At 38.1% G+C, this 15,410-nt stretch overlaps 1 protein-coding gene across 1 annotated transcript in view; it reads left to right on the forward strand.

Annotated features, from left to right (window-relative positions):
* The window catches only part of LOC110952376 (steroid hormone receptor ERR2-like), a 61,166-nt gene that overhangs the window by 33,222 nt on the left and 12,534 nt on the right, over positions 1-15,410 (forward strand). The window contains exons 4-5 of the mRNA XM_022195890.2: positions 3,045-3,155; positions 5,468-5,629. Coding sequence (XP_022051582.1) covers positions 3,045-3,155; positions 5,468-5,629 — 273 coding nt within the window. The remainder of the gene's footprint in view (positions 1-3,044; positions 3,156-5,467; positions 5,630-15,410) is intronic.

Raw genomic sequence — 15,410 nt, forward strand, 5'->3', positions numbered from 1 at the left:
AGTTCAACGATGCCTAGCTTAGACGTTGAATGAAAGGTTCGCAATGTGTCGGACAACCACTCCATGCGCCTTATTTGCATAAATGAAAGTACTTTATACAAATGAGCGGTGGGGGAACACACCATACGTTTAGCTATGACAGTCCTGGTACTGACTAACAGTGTAGCCATCCCATAATAGACCACTGTTTAAGTTTACAAAAAGTTTTAAAATGTTGAATAAAAATGTTATAATTACAGTTTGACTTTGCAGTAATCTGTGAATGTGGTAGACAGATGAGAAATGCAGATAAATAACAAACGTTGTTGTTTAAGTTCCCGTATGTTTGTTCATCGATTCAGTCGTCAACCAAAATTTATTTGAATTGGAAAAAACTTTGCTTATTGTTATTGCTATTTGACAAAAATGTGATTGATTGTGATTAATTAAAATTCTGTAATTAATTGGATAAATTTTTTGTTCGTGTCCCACCACTAATATATACATATATAGAGTCAGCCAAAATAATATATACACACATCAGGAAAAGAAAAACTTGCATAAATACTTAACTGCCAAATTTATTCAGACGTCACGAGATTAAGACAAGTTACCTTTGGCCTTTACAGTAACAAGAGGTGCTCAGCGTGGTGGTCATTGTCTTCCAGACATTTCTGTCATTTGTTGATGCTGCTTCATGAGGGTAGCGCCATCTGTTGGGAAAACATCGTACAACAGGACACGGCGTTATCGGAATTTGGTCAAACTTCAAAAGAGGCATCGATATGTATAGAAGTATTTATACAAAGTAAATATTTATGCAAGTTTTTCTTTTTCTGATGTGTGTGTGCATTATTTGGCTGACTCTGTGTACACATACATATCCATACAGTATATAGGAATAATTGCACATGTGGAGGCTTTTGCACATTCATCACATTTTGCACACAGGTGGGGTGAGGTAGTGAGGAATCATTGCACTGAAAATATTGTTTACATTTTTGTTTGTGCCATCAGTCTCACTGTGGCAGGGTAAAAGCAGTTTTGTGTGTGATGATCCTCTCCACTCCACTGTGTCTACCTGCTCCATGTGTCTCTGCTTCACCCCGGCTCGTTGTTGTGAAAGCCTTTACTAACTGCATATCCCTCTATTAGGCCTGTGTGTGTCGTTAAGCAGAGAGAAGCTCCCGAATTGATTTAATATCTGGAGGACGAGCGCACAGTTTCCTTGAAGCACGATTTGTAATTTTAAATTTAACTTAAGCAGGAGTAATGGTGAAAACAGCTGCCGAAGCTCCATCTATCGCAAGCCCGGTTCCTAGCTGCCTAACTGACTAATTAAAACCGCATCCACATGTGTTCAAAGAACAAGAAGTCTATTTGCGAGCCTTATTGATTACTTTAAGGCGTACAAATGGAAAGCTGTGTTAGGAGAGGGGCTCTCGATTTAGCTTCAATCTGCCAGGCATAAAATGATCTCACTGTGTTTGCTGGGAAGAATGAGCTCCCTGTGGGCACGGCGGGTAATTAGGTTAGTGGATAGTCGGTGTCAGGAAATTGAAAGACCATCCTAATCGGATTCTTTTGTTTCCAGGGGAATCAAAGGAATTTATATGAGTCACTGGGAAATCTCACACGACTCAATTCCACTTGACCATGTAAAATCTGTTTGCTCTCCCCCTCGGTGCTCAAACAACTTTTGATACAGGCGCGTAAATTCAGCACAGACGGTGCATCGGGCCCGGCGTCCTCCGCGATGGCTTTGAAGATAATCCCGCATGTGTCACGTTTGTGTGCCGACTAGTCCAACCAGCAGCCCTGCTTCACAGTCAAAAGGTTAAAATGAAGGGAAAAAACCTGCTGTATATTCAGGAATGACAGAAATAGACTGCAATCAGAAAAAAACTGTCATTGTTGTATATGTTTCTGAAGAAATACTAGACTTTAATAATCCCTGGAGGGAAATGATGGAGCTACAGCAGCGTGGATGTTCAATAGAGGGGTAAAAAAGACAACGCAGAATATTAGAGTATAAAGTGAAGGTAAAATAAAGATATAGAAAATGTATTATACAAGGCGAAAAGGGGTTTTAACCAATACTACATTTTAAATAGTTATTTAGTCCCGTTTCTTGTCCAGATTGTCCAACCAGCTCCAGTCACACACAGTTAAACCCTAAATTATTCACAGCCAGGCCAAAATTTCATCAATAGTGATATTTTTATTTGTAAATGATATAAATGAGAGACAAAAGACTGTAAAACGTTGAGTTGGACGTGTTATAATGATAAATTTGAACTGTTTTATGTTGTTTTTTTATGCATTTTTACTCAAAATGCCATGTTCTCATCAATCAGTCACATACGACATGTTAAACAGAAAGAAAGATGATTTTTCATGTATTATTTTGTTCCTGGCAGCATGAGGAAGGTGCTTTTACATTATGGTGGCTGCTTGTTTTTAGAGAATTTGCAAAAATTAAGTCGCACAGGTTAAAATGAAGGAAAAAAACTGTGTACAGCGCGTGCTCGTATATTCTAGAATGAACTATGACAGAAAAAAACTGTCATTGTTGTATATGTTTCTCAAGAAATACTCGACTTAGACTGACTTTATTCATCCCCGGAGGGAAATTATGTATTTACAGCAGCGTGGATGTTCAATAAAGGGGTGAACAATAAGAGAATATTACGGTTTAAAGTGAAGGTAAAATAAAAATATAGAAAATTTAAAATGGAAAAAATCAGTGAGTGATACAGAAATGTGCAAATGACTAAGTTTTGGCTGTGGCATAATTAAAAATGAAAAGAGAGTTTTATGACTCGGCAAAACAGGTCATGTTTCCCAACAAAGCGCTGTAATAAAGAGGCAGCCGTATCATTATCATCTGCAGCATCATAAAACTAGCCGTTGTAATGAAATGTAATGATGAAGATTTAGCTGATGAACCAGTAAACGGAGCGGCCATTTGTATGTATTACATCTGCTAAATAATCAGGGATTTTTTCGTCTCTTTGATGTGCTTTTGGTTCAGCTGTCATTTATACGATGCTTTCTGTCTGCAGGTGTGCGTCTGGACCGGGTGAGGGGGGGGAGACAGAAGTACAAGCGGAGGCTGGACACGGAAAACGGCGGCTACCTCGGCCTCACCATCCCCCCTCCGGCCAAAAAGCCACGTGAGTCGCTCCTTATTATTATTAGTATTATTTCTTCATTTGTTCACTTTTCTGAAATAATATGTTGAGACTGAAAAAGCTGTGCGTTGGAACACTGCCAGTAGAAATGGACTCTTTTTACAAAATGTCTCAGTGAGGAGGTCCTCTCATATTTTTATTCATTGTGGCCTCATTTTTCACTGCAGTCTAAAATCCTGCACCTCTATGGAAACAGAACAACCACAGAGAAGTCAAACAATGTCTTCTGTGCAATACAATGTCATTGTAATGCCATAAATCAGTAAAAATGAAAGAATTACTGTTAAGTTCTTGATCATTTATTGTACAAAAATTCGAAAAAAAAACAACCTGGGATCAACATGTGTAACATTTTTTCAAGTGAACCCGCTTGTTACTAATGCTACAAAACAGAGTTGTTTATTTACTTTTTACATTTTTTTAAATTAGTTTTAATACTTGTGTCCTTGGGCTGCACAGTGGATAGTGGTTAGCACTTTCACCATGCAGCAAGAAGATCACCGGTTCAAATCCCGGTCTGGGCCTGGGATCTTTCTGCATGGAGTTTGCATGTGCTCCCTGTGCATGCGTGGGTTTTCTCCGGGTACTCCGGCTTCCTCCCACAGTCCAAAAACATGCTGAGGTTAATTGATTACTCTAAATTTCCCGTAGGTGTGATTGTCTGTCTGTATATGTAGCCCTGTGACAGACTGGTGACCTGTCCAGGGTGTCCCCTGCCTTCACCCGAGTCAGCTGGGATAGACTGCAGCACCCCCCATGACCCTAGTGAGGATAAAGCGGTGTATAGAGAATGGATGAACTTGTGTCCTATTTGCTCAGTGTAATCACTGCCTACAGGTCAGCCAAGAACTCCCTACATTTACATCATGGTTGTTGCACTGTTAGCATCATGGTTGATTTTTTTTGTTTTTTGTTATATTTCTTTTTTTTTTCATGAGACAGTAGAATTAAGTGAATTTGATAAAATATCATGATTTTGAACTTAGATTTGCTTTATTTTCTTTTTAAACTATATGTAATACACTTCCGTTCAAAAGTTTGGGGTCATCCAGACAATTTCCTGTTTACCATGTAACTCACCCTTTTATTTGTGTGCTAACATAACTGCACAAGGGTTTTCTAATCATCAATGAGCCTTTCAACACCATTAGCTAACACAATGTAGCATTAGAACACAGGAGTGATGGTTGCTGGAAATGTTCCTCTGTACCCCTATGGAGATATTCCATTAAAAATCAGCTGTTTCCAGCTAGAACAGTCATTTAGCACATTAATAATGTCTAGTTGAGTCTATGTCTGTGAGTGTTATTTTCAATGGAAGAAAATGCTTTTCTTTCAACAATAAGGACATTTCTAAGTGAATCCAAACTTTTGAACGGTGGTGTATGTTAGATGGGAATTATGATCTTTGTAACCCAAAAAGTGGAAGAGAAGCTTCAAGCATGTTGTGCAAAGGTTGTACTTTAATCCAAACAAGGATATCTTTCCAAACTTCCCCAGGCTTCTAACCCTACGTCCAAGTTGCGAAATGATCAGTTTTACAGTATAAAGCATGGTATTTTCCTAAACATATCAGAGGAATTTTTGCTATATTTAATATTATCTTCATTGGGAAAAACTGCTTTTCTTTCAAGAATAAGGACATTTCTAAGTGACCCCACACTTTTCAGCAGTAATAGGTTTGCTTTTTTCATGAACCTTTTCACTGTTTTTAGTTTCTGGCTCTGGTGAAAGGTGATGTTCTGACAGTTTTTTAAACACGTCTTTCTTCCGTTTACCTTATTTATATTGCATATATAGTATGTATACTTCACCTCTTTAATTTACAGTTGTGTTTTCTTGCTTTTCTTACTGTCAGAAAGCTGCTGTGACGCTGCAAATGTCCCCTTGTGGGACTAATAAAGAATATTCCATTCTATTCTATTCATACCCACTGACAGGATTTGGGGGGTTTTAGAGGGTGAACCCAATTAATCGACAGTTAAACTAAAGCTTTATTAAAATGTATGGATTAGTGCTTAGTTTAGCTGAATGATTGGCTGCACGTGTAACTGCCTACACGCTCTATCTGACTGGATCAATGACTTGCATCTGCTTTGAGTCCAGCCAACCTCCCTTTAAACGCTCCGCCGGTCAGAAGTGTCTGTTTCAGATGATAAAGATCAGTTCTGAGGGTTAAATGAACTCTCTGCTACTGTGGTTTACGGCTCTGCGTAATAATCAGCCCTATATCTTTATGTTTTGTCTCATAATACATTGAATTTATTCTCTGCGTCCATTCTCTCCTCTCACAGTGACGAAGATTGTTTCCCATCTGTTGGTGGTGGAGCCAGAGAAGATCTATGCCATGCCTGACCCCACCATGCCCGACGGGGACATCAAGGCCCTGACCACGCTGTGCGACTTGGCCGACCGCGAGCTGGTCGTCATCATCGGCTGGGCCAAACATATCCCAGGTAGAGAGACGTGGCTGCTGACGAATGACTGAGTGTCTGAACACACGCTTTCATTTGGATGTTTAAGTGCTGACTTGCTGTCATTATAAAACTGTCCTCATTTTTTCAATTTGTAGAATATGTATCGCAACCAGGCCAAACGTTTGGAAGTAAGATCAGATTTGTAGAAAAAAAACGATCATAGTTTGATTGGTGCAACAAAATACACGATTGATATAAAAAAAAGTCACTAATTAAAATAGATTTTTACTGTAATTATCAGGTATTTGTGTCTGTACTTTTGTTTCTTTCCTTCTTTTCTTGTTTCTTTTCTTTTTGTATCCCAACTCTCAAAAGCCAAAGAGCTAAAGTGAATAATGCAAACTGTGATTTGTTTTGGTTTTTTTTTTACTTTTGCACTGAAGTTGTAACTCTTGTAAATCTTCTCAGCTCTAAAACTAAGCCTTTCTTTTCTTTTGTTAACATTTATTCAGCGATTGTCTGCTAACATCAACGTATACCTGAAGATAAATGATAAATCAAAACAAACATGGCAACGGAGGACAACGATCGTGTAGATGCTGCTATTAAGTCAGTTTTAGCTGAATCTCCTATCGCTTCTTTGAAGGAAGAACAACGAGAGGCGCTTTGCGCATTTCTGGATGGTAAAGATGTTTGTGCTTTTTTACCTACGGGTTTTGGTAAGAGTTTAATCTACCAATTGGCTCCGCTCGTTGTGAAGATCCCGCGATTGGCTAAAAACAAACCTGTCAGAGGCGGGACATACTGTTGCATTGTCCAATCCGTGCCTCTTTCCTCCGAACGGATTTACATGGAGCGGTCCCAGATTGATATTGTGGAGTACTATCAAGTACTACACAATTATTAATCTGGCTATTGCCAGGTTAAAGATTTTTGTCATTTCTGAGAACTTTTGTGTAATTCTGGACAAATATCCTGCAGTTTTGGATCATTTTCAAGTCATTTTGGACAAATTTAGTGTCATTCTGCAAATTTTCAGTCATTCTGGCACGTTTTTAGTCATTTGAGAGAAATTCTGATTTTGGATAATTTTCCAGTCATTTTAGACTATTTTCATGTTATTCTGAAAAATGTTAGTCGTTTTATGTCCTTTCTGAATTTTTTTTGTAATTCTGGATGATTTTCAAGTCATTTTGACTCATTTTGGATCATTTTTTGAAACATCTTGGACAAGAAGATTTTGGAAGCAGAGTGGTCTGACCCACTTTCTGTAGTTTTGAGGAAAATGGGTTCAAAGTTTTGTGTTTTCAAGAATCTAACATTCCACTCTAACGTTATATTTGGGTTGTGGGTTAGACCACTTTGCCACTAAAATCTAGACCATAGAATATTACAGAAATGATATAAAAATGAGATTTGTTGTGAGTCAGACCCCTCTGCTTCCAACCCCCTCATCTGATTTGCTGAAACGGTACAGTAGGAGAAGTAGTTCAGTTGTGTTGTTTCGTAAACCCCCAACCTCCCACTCACACACATGCACACACACAGGATAATTAACATCTGCTACTCATCTGCACCTAAGGGAGAAGCCAGTCCCATATTCTAAAATCTAATCAATAAAGAGCAGCTGAAACCTTTGATTTGCCTGGGTGGGGTGGGAGAGTCTGGGGGGCTGGGATCCGCCCCTATGTCAATGTATTCCATTTCAATCCCAGACTTAAAGGAAGCAATCCTCTTACTTACTTAAGGAGACTACACAGGGCCTGTGGTAAAATTGATTTATTTAGGGAAACACTGACGGATTTCCCTTCTCCTTGTTGACGATTTCTTAAATAAGACATGTTATGCAATTGTCCTTCTTTTCTGCTTATCTTTATCGGCTGAAACAGACAGTTTGGGCTGTTTAAAGGCGGCACAGGTTGGACTCAAAGCAGATGCCACTCACCGATAAAGCGTGTTGCACATGCAGCCGACTGCATTAGAATTCAGCCAAAGTGACGAATAATCTACTCGTTTTATCCAAATTAATTGGATTTATTTGTATTGTTTTGCAGTGTAGTCAGAAGGATGTTGATATCTTAAACTGTAATTCCTAAAATGCATCATTTTTAAAAAAAAAATGCATCATTTTTATTCTGAATACCTGCAAATATTTATAGGTTTAAATACAGTAAATAATAATGCCATTTACTAGTTGCACAGCATAAAAGGACAAAGTTTTTATTTTAGGGTAAAAAATAAATAAATAAATAAATAAATTTCTGTTATTTTACCTATTACCTGTAATTTAACCAATAAAAGAAAATCTGCAAGATCATTTTTATATTGTATATATCTCAAACTTACATTGCACATATTTGTAGTACATTTGTAATTTGTCAAAATTATGTTGATATATATAGAATTTAATTCTTGGTTAATTTTAGTCCAGCCTCCGACCATTGTATTTTTTCTCTTATTTTGTGTTTCAAGTCTTGTTTTGAGTTGCTGTTTGGTTAATTTAAAATAAAGATCCTAGTTTGAAAGTTATCTTTAAAATACCAGCAGAATGACACCATTTATCAGCCAGAAACTCTAAAAACACAGAAAATTGTTCCAACTTTCCAACATTCCTTGACCTGACCACTCGTTATGTGCCGCAGTGAAATTAATCAAATGTAAAAATCGTGATGTTTGATCAGAATCACTTCATTCTGCTCGTGTCATTTCACATTTGCTGAGAATTAACCGTTGTTACGAACCAGATAAAACAAAAACCAGCGTACTAAACAGTGGAGTTTTTAGTGACTCGGCTGCAATCAACAGACAAAAAAATTCAGTGACTTTGTAGCTGAACTGCAGCCGGTGTTTACACGGAGACAATTGAACAATTAAAAATGTAATGAGAATAATGTGTAGAACCACTCTGCTTTTCCTATTATCGGTAAATGGAAAATGTTGATTCCATACTTTTCCCATTTTTTCTGAAACAAGTAAAGAAAATTCATACTAATTCATACATTTAATGATTCACTTCCCTATAACTTCTAGAAAGTATTCACTGTACTTACATATTTTTTTTAATTCTCTCTACTTTTACTTCTTCTGCTGTTTTCATAGAAGCACAAGACTTTATGTTGCAGAAACTGCTTTAGGTTCAGAGGGTTAAATGTCCTTGTTTTGTCCCACCAATAGTCCAAAACACAAAGATCTTTATTTCCTAATGACATAAAACAATCAGCAAACCCTCACCTCAGCATCTGGAAGCAAAGACTTGTTGATTTTTTATTTTTTTTAATCTATGAATTAATCACCAGAATAATGCACCAACCACAAGGCTTGAATACGCCGCAAATTAATTTTGCCGTCACAATTAAACACATAAACTTTTCACCTGGGTTTGTTTCCTACCTCTGGATTTATTCTCTCATTCCCGAGCTGGCACATTGCTAACCAGCTGCTCAGCTCTCTGTCCGGGGTTTCCCCTAATCACCGATTCATCATCAGATTTATGTTTGACACTTAAAGCCACACGATGAATCTTTTACGGAGCAGCGGCAACAGCATTTGCTGCCGCTGTAAGTAATTACAGGGCGCTGGCGCTTGTGGAACAAACACAAAATCATCGTAAATGCTCGGCAGCAATCGCCCTGTCAAACTGACGTGTGAGTAATCTGATTACTGGGATCTGAACCATAGTTTTGAGCGTTAATGTAGTCGTTGTGTTTGTAACTTATCTCTGTTTATGACCAGCTGGATACAGTCTGAGGGCTGAATTACACCGTTCAGCATTACAGAAAACAGTTAATAGTAATAAAAGTGCAGAATTGGAGGATGACAGTTGGGGGTAACAACATAGTCAGCCATTTAAAAACTTAATCTGAAAATGAGGCAAACCTTTTATCTTTCGCTTTCAACAGCAGTCATCTGTTCCTTTGTGTCAGCCTCGATGTCTTAACACTCAGAAGCAAACAGTTTGTAGGTGTTTTTCTGTTCCTGTCATGTTTATACTCACTGTGGGCTCATTTTTTACTGCAATGTAAAGTCCTGCAGGTCTGTGGAAACATCCCAACCATGACTAGAAGAGAAAGAACTCATGAACGCCTGCTGTACAGTAAAATAAAAATAATAACAAGAGAAGCACTCAGAGAGCAGTACTCCTCCAAGGCTGTTCATTCCCTCATATGGCATTGTCAGAAACACAGCATTTTTTTTTTTTTAGAAATGCAGCATTTTTTTTATTATTGATGATCAGAAATCATAGCAAAATAGAATGTGTCCATTTAATATAGATGTACCCATGAACAAAATGACCTTGCGCTATTAGCTATGAATGTGTACGTTATGTACGGATACCAAATCACGTGACTTAAATATGTAGCGGGCGGCAGGATTGATGGGATTCAGAAACACCCCCACAATTTAATCAGTTGTTCCTTGTATCATTTCTTACAAATACATCCCAATAAATCCACAGTGGTGGATTTGTAGTAGGATAGCGCAATCAATCCAGTTGAATTATGCAACGATCGCTGTTGGTTTGTCTGTCTGTCTGTTTGCAACATTATTCAAAAAAGGACAAACAAATTTGGATTAAAATTTTCAAAGAAAGTCAGACATGACGCAAAGACCAACTGATTAGATTTTGGCTGTGATGCAGCTTATAGTCTGGATCTACGGGTTTGTTAAAGATTCTGTATAATTGCGAGGTAGCAGCACGGCGTCACTGTAACCATGACAACAAGTGAACACTACGTCAGCTGCCTGCTGATGATCACATGATTGCTATTCAACTACAAATCCACTGCGGCGGATCACAAATTTTTTAAAGATTTCATCCTTCAGAAATCACAAAATGACTGAGCATCCTTGGCAGAGTACTGCACCGAGTGTGCTTTTCTTCTTATTACCTGCTGTCCTCCACCCCTCTCGTTCCTGCTCTCACTGAATCGGTAGAGGCAGATGACCACCTTCCCTCAGCCTGGCCTCCTCTCTATCCCAGGATCTTTTGGTTCCTCACCACCATCGCTCATGGGGAATCCAAAGGCTACATTGGATTGTTGGGTTTTCTGTGTTCTGTTTGTCTTTGTAGAATTCACTGTCCTGACATTAGGATGTAATTCCCACAAAAATCTGCTAATTAAACCGCTGGTGATCGATCATAGTTTGGACACCCAGCTGTAATTAATGCGATGAGGTGTTTGTGGCGGAGCGGTGACCCAAACGAGCCCTTTGACCCTCACAGGAACGACTTCAGAAGCGACACCGAGGAGCTGCTGCCTGAATAAGCGATCAAACCGCTGCTGTCTCACCACTTTTACAATGAGCTTTAACAGGAACTACAGGAGCATCCCTGACCCAAATGCACAGTTTTTTTACTTTTTCCTGACCTCTTTTTCATGCAGCATCCTGAGAACGAGGATACATCTGAACTATTTTTAAAGAATCCAACTCAGATGTATTTTGTAATGTTAAACGGGGTTACTGCGGCCAAATTCTTCAATTTAATCGAAGCCACAGGAGGAGGATAGAAACGAATTTTACTGTAATATTTTTGCTTCTGTTACATTTTCCGTCTCTAACTATTGATCTTGCATGCTGTGGGGGCCTAAATGCAGAGCTGACAGAGTTATTAAAGGGCCAGGTGACACTCTGGGGACACTTTACCCGAGGCCACCGGGTCAGAGTGTCACTGAGTAACGATTAAGACAAAAGGGGTCCCTACAGTTTAACAGTCCACTCCCACTATTACACTCATAGCCCACTGCGCAAATGGCCTTAACGATGAGGTAATAAGAGTCATTAGTGCAGATCGCCCCATTAATGCAAAAGTCCTTCAACATCCACATGTGGAGAGCTGAGGAGAAACATGCAGAGGATTTTTGTTGCATGGCGTCGTTTTAGGTGTAGCCGTTTCGCTGTTTTATTGTGCAAAAGTTTTGATTTTTGAAATATAAAAGCAAATAGGTGCACAAAATATGAAAGATTAAATAATAAAACAGAAGCAAAACATTTTGGATTGAAGAGCAAGAGATTGGTTGTTAAAAGTAAAAGTGTGTAATAAATATGAATTATAAGCTTTCAAAATAAAAGTTAGATGCAAGAGCATAACTGTTAGAAGACGTTTTTCTAGTGCATCCGTACAGATTTGCTGTTAAACATACAGTCATGAGAATAAAAACAAACTTTTAGTACATCTGTGGCTGCTAAACTGTGCCAAACAAGTTTTTATTTGTGAAATACAAAAACAAATATGTGCACAGATTTAATAGTAAAACAGAAGCAAACTATTTTGATTCATATACTATAGAATGCTATACTCTAACACTTCATACTATACCATAAGATATTTTACTATAATTTTTTCTACTCTAACATTTTCTACTATAACACACTATATTGTAACATACCATACTATACTATAGTATACTATAACATAATACACTATAACCTGTTATACTGTAACATGCTACACTAAAACATACAATACTATAACATATTACACTATATCCAAGAGTAAAAAGGACTTTTTTGTTCAAATAAACATGTTTGTAACTCATCGGTGCAGACTAGATGTCAGCTACGGTTTTGTTTTTGAAATATTAAAACAACTATGTGAATGCAACATGAATTATGAGCTTTTAAAATAAAATAAGAGGCAGGACCAAAACTGTTAGAAGACATTTTTATGGCACATCCGTACAGTGTTGCTGTTAAATATACCGTCATGAGAACGGAAACAGACTTGTAGTACGTCTGTGGCTGCTAATTTATGCCATTTTTATTTTTGAAATATGAAGGCAAATATGTGCACAAAACGTGCTTTCACAATAAGATTATGTGCAAGATTTTTTTTGTCAAATTAAACATGTTTACTCATCAGTGCAAATTTACTGTCATTAAAATAGATTATTAGTACATCTGTGGCCGTTCATTCATCCTAACACATCTCAGACATTTATATTTCTGTTTAATTGTATTGTTGGTGTACATCCACGTTGACTTCCCAGTTCAGAGTATCACTTTCTTCCTTTTTTATAATATTTTTTCCTCTCCCACACACACTCCACCGTCATATCGTTCACACACTCTCTCTGGTTCCTTGCTCTCCCCTGGCTCTCCCCCTCCTACTCCTCCTGCTCATATAGGGCCCTCTAGTCTCATTATTACCTCTGTCTTTTTATTAGGCCCATTAGGGCTCTTAGGAGGCCTGTAATGATGCTAAATGAATAGAGAGTGAACTGCTGTCTGTTTTAGACCCGGCTCTCAATGACGGCTTCAAGCTTCACTGCAAACCACTCAGTCTCTTCACTGTACCGAATGCGGATTCAATTAGTCGTCTGATCCGTACCTGTACTGTACCGAAGCACTTCTGTTTTTCCACCGCAAACAATCCCTAACATGCTTCAGCGTGCTGAGGATGGGGTAGCTTATAGAAATATATGTTAATGGCATGCTCCAGTGGTTAAACATAGCCACTGAGGATTTACAGTCCCAGTCAGTGGTGATTCACCTCCTCCTAATCCTGCAGTACAACAAAGCCTGAATGGTGTCCGTGTGCTGCTTGTGCCCTTCAGTTTAGGTGACAAAAACACTTTGGTTAATGTCAAAGTAAACAAAAGTAAACATTCTTCAATATCTAGCCAAAACTATCCGTTTTACCCCGACGATAACTCATTCTACTCAGCTAATTAGATATAAAAGCTTTCTGGTCAGTTAGCCAAGGCTGTTTTAGGTAAGGCTAAATTGAGTTGTTTTGTGTTTTTTTTTTTTGATACTGGCTCTTTCTGTAATTAAAAGGCGTCCATTTTGATCAACCAATGTTGTCATAGCCCAGTTTGTTATCCAAAATAGTAACTGAATGGTAGTCGGGATGAATAATGAATCAATTTTAAATTGAGACTGCAATTTGAAACAATGCTAAAACATATAGCATATTATACTACAATATACTATACAATAACATACTACACTATGACATATTATACCATAGTATACTGTACTATAACATACTATAACATATACTGTAACATACTATACTATGACATTACACTATACTATATTATACTATAACATACTACTTTAACATACTGTACTACAACATACTGTACTGTAACATACTACACTAAAACATATACTATACAATAATACAATAATATAATATAACATACTATATTATACTGTGACATTATACAATGCAATACCATAACATATACTATAACACTATACTGTGCAATACTATAACATATTTTACTATGAAATACTATAACATATGATACTATAACATGGTATATTATAACTTATTGTACTATAGCATACTATACTATGACCATTTTCTGGAATTTATACAGTTTGATTTAATTTCCTTTGAACTTTCATATTTAATTCTGTTAAATGTCAAATTCCTTTTTATTTTGATTGAACCTGTAACTTTAATGCATAGAAAGATACACAGTTAAAGAGATTCTAACTAAATCCTACAGTAAAATACCAAAATGAAGTTTATTTTCTTGAAACTACCTACTTCTAAATGGGGAAAAAAAGCTCAACAGAAGCACTCTTTGATACATTGTCCTCTTGCATTCACTGAAGATTGTCCATAGACCTGTACCAGTGATTTCTTTCGGTAAAATAATTACCTCCAAAAGGCATAAAGTAAGTCTTTACAATCTTTTTCTTGCGTTGTTAACCAGCCAACCACAAAAGCTTTAAACCCCTTTCATTCTGCTTCTTCAATCGCTCACATTCTTCCTTTGCAGATGTGAATTCCTTTACTGTGAGTGCAGTGAAAACCTCTGTTCATGCTTTTTGTCACAGAGACACTGGCATTCCTCCGTTTGCTCGATATCGTGTCATGTTTGGTCAAACGGCAGTAAATCAGTAAGGTGAAATATTGATATTTCATCAGGGGGATTCGCCCTCCGCAGCGACACTTAACTCAGCCACCTCCGGGCGACGCACCTGAAGCTCCGAGGTTACCTCCTGGGAGCCAGGAAGTCACTCCGTCGCTTCAGTAAATTGAGTGGAAAAAGAGAAAAAAAGCACAGGCTGGGGAAAAGAAAAGAATGGTGGAGAAAATGAAGAGGGTGACAGAAGAAGAAAAGCGATGAGGGTAGAAACAGTGCATATGTTCCAGTCTTATTTATTGTTGATCCATGTAGGAGCTGTGAAGCATTAGACACTTAGTTAAGCCTGAATCGTTGCCCTTTTACAACCATTTAAGAGGATTTTCACTCACTTTGACTCCTTCTAGACGAGCACATGCTTTCATTTCATCCTCGCTCACTTTTCTAACCGAACACGATTAAAGCCATTAATTTTCTTGCCAAACTGTCTTTTGGGAATCCGGAGTAAATTCATGAATTCCTGATACAGCCCCACATATCTACATCCAGCGATCCCGTAGTCGTCCCTTCCCCCCGCTAAACATGTACCGGATGTCCTCCATCAACTGTCTGTTTGTCAGATCTGAGGCTCGGATCGATCCCCCTTTCGCATTTGGCGGACTGATTACAATCTACTAATCAATGACACCCCCAGCACTCTTTTCTCTCTGCCTCATTCTCTCTCTTTCCGTCGTTTCTCTATTTGCTTGATAAGAACCATCGGGAGGAGCTCTTTTAAGTCAACCTGCCCGATTCCGATCCATACTAGTTCAGATTTAAGTAAGCAGCGTGGTGAGTTCAAGGCCCTGGTCAATACCCCCAATCACCTTCCTATTCACCGCAGAGCAGTGAAAGGCATTGTGGCGGGCTGAGGTCCTTTCAGGTGTCCGTCTGTTTGATGTGGAGTGTGCGAACGTTAGAGGAGAGAGTTGATGGGTCGACCTCGAGATCCGGAT

Source organism: Acanthochromis polyacanthus, chromosome 16 (genome assembly GCF_021347895.1).
Source record: "Acanthochromis polyacanthus isolate Apoly-LR-REF ecotype Palm Island chromosome 16, KAUST_Apoly_ChrSc, whole genome shotgun sequence".
Classification (NCBI taxonomy): domain Eukaryota; kingdom Metazoa; phylum Chordata; class Actinopteri; family Pomacentridae; genus Acanthochromis; species Acanthochromis polyacanthus.